At 41.7% G+C, this 6,341-nt stretch overlaps 1 protein-coding gene and 1 non-coding gene across 2 annotated transcripts in view; one reads left to right on the forward strand and one right to left on the reverse strand.

The window, feature by feature from the left end:
- Hectd4 (HECT domain E3 ubiquitin protein ligase 4) overlaps positions 1-6,341 on the reverse strand; it is a 198,724-nt gene that overhangs the window by 133,248 nt on the left and 59,135 nt on the right. The window contains exons 5-7 of the mRNA XM_013349655.2: positions 5,284-5,392; positions 3,684-3,822; positions 105-275 (exon numbers count right to left, since the gene is read on the reverse strand). Coding sequence (XP_013205109.1) covers positions 105-275; positions 3,684-3,822; positions 5,284-5,392 — 419 coding nt within the window. The remainder of the gene's footprint in view (positions 1-104; positions 276-3,683; positions 3,823-5,283; positions 5,393-6,341) is intronic.
- LOC113458315 lies at positions 2,230-2,333 on the forward strand. The gene has a single exon (XR_003378704.1). It is a non-coding gene; the product is annotated as a U6 spliceosomal RNA (small nuclear RNA).

Raw genomic sequence — 6,341 nt, forward strand, 5'->3', positions numbered from 1 at the left:
AAAAAAAAAAAAAAAAAAAAAGGTTGTAGGCTCTTTGTATATGAACCTGAAATAAAAGCAAAATATATTTTTCTGAAATGATACAAAATGAGAATTAAACTCACCACAAGTTCAAAAATGTCCATGAAGACAGAATGTCCCTTTGGGGTTTTCTCATTCAGACTGGCAGGAGACCAGATCCAGTAGAAGTAAGTACCATCCGAGGAGAGGTGCACAGTGCTCATGGTACTGCCTGTGGGGAGGGGACTGGCTGGCATGGGCACTGTCTGGCACACCTGGACAGGAAAGAAGGCCCTTCATTAGAGTGATGCAAAGATTTCTGTTTGCTTGGTTATTTATTTATTTATTTATTAAAGATTTCTGTCTCTTCCCCTCCACCACCTCTCATTTCCCTCCCCCTCCCCCAATCAAGTCCCCCTCCCTCGTCAGCCCAAAGATCGATCAGGGTCCCTGCCCTGTGGGAAGTCCAAGGACCACCCACCTCCATCCAGGTCTAGTAAGGTGAGCATCCAAACTGCCTAGGCTTGTTTGCTTGTTTTTAAGATTTATTTATTATATATACAATGTTCTGTATGCATGTGTGCCTGCTGGCCAGAAGAGGGCACCAGATCTCATTATAGATGGTTGGGAGCCACCATATGGTTGCTGGGAATTGAACTCATGACCTCTGGAAGAGCAGCCAGTGCTCTTAACCTCTGAGCCATCTCTTCAGCCTCATGCTGGCCACTTCTATGGACTGCAGTCTCCACTGGACCAAGTACACCTAGCATTTGACACTGGAAGGGACTGAACAGCCCTTGTTTTGTTTTTCAAAACAGGGTCTCACTATATAGTTCTAATTGTCTGGTAACTCACTCTGTAGACCAGGCTGGCTTTTGAAATCACAAAAGATTTGCCTGCCTCTGCCCAAGTGCTGGGATTAAAAGTGTGAGCCATGGCCGGGCGGTGGTGGCGCACGCCTTTAATCCCAGCACTTGGGAGGCAGAGGCAGGCGGATCTCTGTGAGTTTGAGACCAGCCTGGTCTACAAGAGCTAGTTCCAGGATAGGCTCCAAAGCCACAGAGAAACCCTGTCTCGAAAAACCAAAAAAATAAAAAAATAAAAATAAAATAAAAGTGTGAGCCACCACACCTAATATAGGATGAAGAAATTCTAATCTGACATGACAGCTCATTGGCACTTTGTACTCCAAAAGGAAAATTCATTAGGTTTCTCATCAGAACAAAACTGTTATTTATACCCATGAATAACATATAAAAATTAGTAAGAGCATAAAAGTTCATAAAATAGACCATAAAATAAATATGAACAATCAAGCAACAAATGAAAATGACTTTAATTCAAGTTACATTTTGATAGAAAAATATTTCCTAAATCTTTTGAATCTGCTATGCATGTATATTCTAACATTGAAAACAAAATTTAAAAAGCAGGCATGCTTATAATCCCAGAACCAATGAGCTGAAGGTAGGGTCAGGAATTTAAGGTTATCTACAGCTACACAGTGAATTCAAGGCCAGCTTGGGTTACTTGAGATTGCTTTGGGGCGTGTGGGGGGGGGTGTCTTTAAGCGACACATGATGGCACACTTCTATTAATCCAGCAATTCAGAAGCTGAAGCAGGAAGACTCTAACTCTACCATGAAACACACACACACACACATGGGGATGGGGTGAAGTGAGTCAACATGAAGTTCTAAATAAGTAATATCTTGAAAAATTCTCTTAGTATATAAATTTCAAAACATAAGCCATATCTAACAGCCAGGAACCACATACTTATGTCCAAAGCATCTAAGAGCCTACTTAAAAGTGACTTAATAAATACGAAGGGGGCATGAGGGAAGACAGCACAAGAAAGTTAAAAGGAAAAGCAGAGAAAGGGGAGAAGGGAAAAGGAGAAAAGAAAAAGAAAGCCCCTGGTACCAATGGATAACACTGGTTCCAGGCACATTATTATTGCTGAGAGAGTAAGTAGCGCTTAAAATGAGAGGAAATGATAGCCAATAAAGATGTCCATGTTTTAAAAAAATATCCAAACCAGGCCCAGTGGTGTGCGCTTTTAATTCCAGCATTCAGGAGGCAGAGGCAGGAGGATCTCTGAGTTCAAGTCTACAGAGTGAGTTCCAGGTCAGCCAGGGCTACACAGAAACCCTGTCTTAGGGGGAATAAATAAATAAATAAATAAATAAACAAACAAGCAAACCAAAGAAAGAAAATTCAAAAACAGTGCTCGCTTAGGCAGCACATATACTAAAATTGGAACGATACAGAGATTAGCATGGCCCCTGCGCAAGGATGACACGCAAATTCGTGAAGCGTTCCATATTTTTTTTAAAAAAAAAGAAATAAAATTCAAAAATAGAAGAACTGAAAAACCCAAATAAAAGCCACTAGCACAAAAGCAAACCATGCTTGCTGACTGGTGTGGTGCCACACGTCTGTGCTCCCAGCAGGAGGTTCAGGAACCATCCTCAGCTACAGGGACTTTAAGACCAGCTGAGGTTAAAAAACAAGTCTGGGCAGGTGGGTATTATGCCAAAATCTGCAAAGTCCCCGCAAAAGTCAACAAGGAGACTGAGTCCTGTATGTAAAAGCAAAGAGCATTTATTATAATCAAGTTTGCAAATTTGGTCCCTCTGCATGTCCAACGTATTGGAATAAATGGAGAGCCCCGAGCTCAGCTAGAGTTGGGTTTTTATAGTAGTAAAGGTGGGGGTGAGTGGTTTCTGAGGTTCAGGACCCCTGGTTGGCTGACATTTGTGTAGGGGTGTCCTGGTGAGTGTGTACCTGGGAGAAGGTCACATCTACAGCAGTTGGAACTGTAGGCATTTCCTTTGGATGGTCTGTTTTCAGGTGGTGCTAGGTTCCTCCCGCAACCAGGCATTGCCTCAGGGTAAACTACTGAGACTCAGGCCTCCACTTAAATTTATCGAAGGCCAGAGTTCTACTCAGGCAGGTGATAATGGTTGGAAGTAAAGAACTTCCTTTGGGTGATCTGCCCATACTTAACTTATCATGGCTGACCCCCAACAACAGGCAGGTGGCTCAGAGAGCATAGTGCAAATGTGACCACCTGAGCTTGAGCTTCAGGACCCAGAGCAGACGAGAACCAACCCCTCTAGTCTAAGAGAGGACTGTGGCATGAATACAACACACACACAGCTGCCATGCTGGGCAACTCCAGCTCAGGGGTATGATGTCCTCTTTAGGCCTCCACTGGCACCTGTACATTCACAGGGTACAGTCACACAGACACATACAAATAATAATTTGAAACAAAAAAAATTAAAAATCATATGGACACATCCATGGGCAAGATGGCAAGCTGGTCCAGTGACTAAAGCCACTTGGTCTAACTATCTGAGTTCCATCCCTAGTATGCACAGGATGGAAGGAAAAGATGGACTCTCAGAAACAAGTGTCTTCACCAAAAAATGAATAATTAAATGCAATGATACAAATAAAAATAGCTATAAAATTGTATAAATAAAAACATTCATTCAAATAGAAATAATGAACAAATAAATGTGAAGACAAATTAAAAAGCGTATTCAGTCAAATCACCAAAAAAAGCCCAAAGGATTAACAACAGACAAGGGCTGTGCCGGGTGTGTTTTTGCCTGTATGTACTGGCTGACATTACTTCTGCTTCCAAGACAGCATAGTACTCTGCTACTCACCTGGAGGGTATTCTGGTCTAGGACCTGAAAAAGGGAGTGGGGTTTATTGTCAAAAGACACAGGGCGATGGAGGAGGTGGCCACTGCCATATGCCACCCATCCTGGTTCCAGCTCCTCATTGCGGCAGTACACAAACCCTCTGGAAGACAAGAGATACGGTGAAATCACAGGCTCCATCTACAGCCCTACATGGACTACATGGGTCTACACAAATACAAACATTTCTGACCTAATTCTTTTAAATGACTAGGCAAAATAGCTAAGAGAAAAGGAGCAATTTTTTTTGTTTTGTTTTGTTTTTGTTTTTTTGAGACAGGCTATCTCTCTAGCTTTTGACCAGGCTGGCCTTGAACTCACAGAGATCTGCCTGCCTCTGCCTTCCAAATGCTAGGATTAAAGGCAGTAAGGAGCAAGTTTTATATTAACATCAGAACTAACAAATTACAACAAACATTTAATTTCCCATAATGATGGAGAAAAAAAAATCAGAGAAAGAATCTGACTAAATATATCTCAATTAAAAACATCTCAACTATAGTTAGACAGAAGTCACAAAACTTATATCTCAAATGAAAGTCACCTTTAACTAATGTGAAGTCCAAATACAAAAAATTATTTAACCATAAACATGTCCATTTATCAACAAGAAGTCATGGCATTGCTGCATTAAAAAAAAATCTTGAGGCTGTAAGCAGAGAAATCAGGAAGTGATCATGAGTTTAGTGTTAACCTTGGCTAAATAGGCAGTTTGAGGTCACCCTGCACTATAATGAGACCATATCTCAAAAAAGAAAAGAATAGGTAAAAGAAAGAAAGTCAGGTGCTGCATACCTTCAATCCCAGCACCCAGTAGGGAGAGTCAGAAGGATAACTGAGTTCAAGGCCAGCCTGTGGCTTGGCAGTTAAGAGTGCTTCCTGCCCTTGCAAAGGACCTAAACTCAGTTCCCAGCACCCATATGGCAGCTCGTACCTACCTGTAACTCACTCCAGTAACCCCACAATATCAAAAATAAAAATCTTGTGCTGGAAAGATGGCTTGACAGTTAAGAGTACTTCTTGCTAAGAACCTGGGTTCAAGTCCCAGCACACACATGGCAGCTTACAACCATTCCAGGGTATTTGACACTGTCTTCTGACCTCCACAAGCACCAGGCTCACACATGTGCATTATACACACACACACACTTAGATACAGGCAAAAACATTCATGTACATAAACTGAAATAAGTAAGTCTTTATTAAAAATAATGCAACTAAAATAATTTTTTAAAATGCTGCTACCAGAGGCCAGCCTGGTCTACAAGTACAAGAGCTAGTTCTGGGACAGGCACCAAAGCTACAGAGAAACCCTGTCTCGAAAAACAAAAAACAAACAAAAAAAAAATGCTGCTACCCAAGAGGACTTTCTGGCTAGGCAGCCAAGCACCTAAGTAAGAACAAAGCTGGAGTATTCTTATAGAACAAGAGCTGGGGAGACAGGGTCTGTTTGTAAGCTCAGACTTGCTACTTGGTCATTATAGTAGAATCAGGACCCTGGCTGCTGTCTCTTTCAAGACTTGAGTGAGAGTTACAGTCACACAGGGCAAGGCTCACAACTGACCTGAGAGTGCCATGCAGTCCAGAGCCCAACTTGCTTACTCCTCTTCCAGCTGAGTTGGTGGTGTATAGGTAACGTCCATCTGCGGTGAGACAGCGCCCCAAGTCAGCATCTGAAATCAATCCACACACAATGAGGCTATAAAAATGCTTTTCTAATTAAAAAAGAAAAAGTCTTCGGAAATTTACTAACATGAATCCCCAATTCAAATAACAATTTCAATGTTACTTCAACAGTAGATTAGATGGCTTGAACCCCCAAATTGAACATAGAAGAAGCAGGTGGAAATTGGAACTAGTTTCAGGGAGTGACAGCATATGGTTATTAGCAGGCCACTCAACCCACCTGCCATATGATTGTTCTTTTCTTTTTCAAAAAGCAAAGACCTGAGTCAATTTTGACATCTCTAACTGACCTGCAATGACTGAGAACAAGTGCTTAGTAAGAATGGCTCTCAGGAAGCAGAATTTCATTAGAAGACCGTGGCCTCTTCATCAGTAATATAGGGGTAATAATATGTACCTCAAGAGCTGCACTGGAGCTAGAAGAGACACCTAAGTAGTAGCTCTCTGGTACCAAACCAATGTTCTCTGATGACAATGGAATTATATTGTTATAGTAATGGCAAATGTGGAATTAAATAAAATCATCTTTGGATTTGCCTTTTGGATATCATAATTTTATCTGGAAAGAATAACACAAAAGCATGACCTCCTTTTATTAAAAAAAAGTCTTATAATATTTACTTATCTATTAGTAAATATTTGTGTGTGTGTTTATGTGTGTGTAGAGGAAAATCTGCAGACTGATCTCTCCTTCCATGTGGCACTCAAGGAGCAGATTCAGATGTCAGACTTGTCAGCAAGAGCCTGCACCTGATGAGCCATCTCCCCAGTCTGCTTCCCTTCTTGTAGTTCCCACCTGGTTATGGGTTCCCCATTCTTAAGAACAGTTTCTCGCCGGGCGGTGGTGGCGCACGCCTTTAATACCAGCACTTGGGAGGCAGAGGCAGGCGGATCTCTGTGAGTTCGAGACCAGCCTGGTCTACAGAGCTAGTTCCA

This window comes from Microtus ochrogaster, chromosome 2 (genome assembly GCF_000317375.1).
Source record: "Microtus ochrogaster isolate Prairie Vole_2 chromosome 2, MicOch1.0, whole genome shotgun sequence".
NCBI classification, from domain to species: Eukaryota; Metazoa; Chordata; class Mammalia; order Rodentia; family Cricetidae; genus Microtus; species Microtus ochrogaster.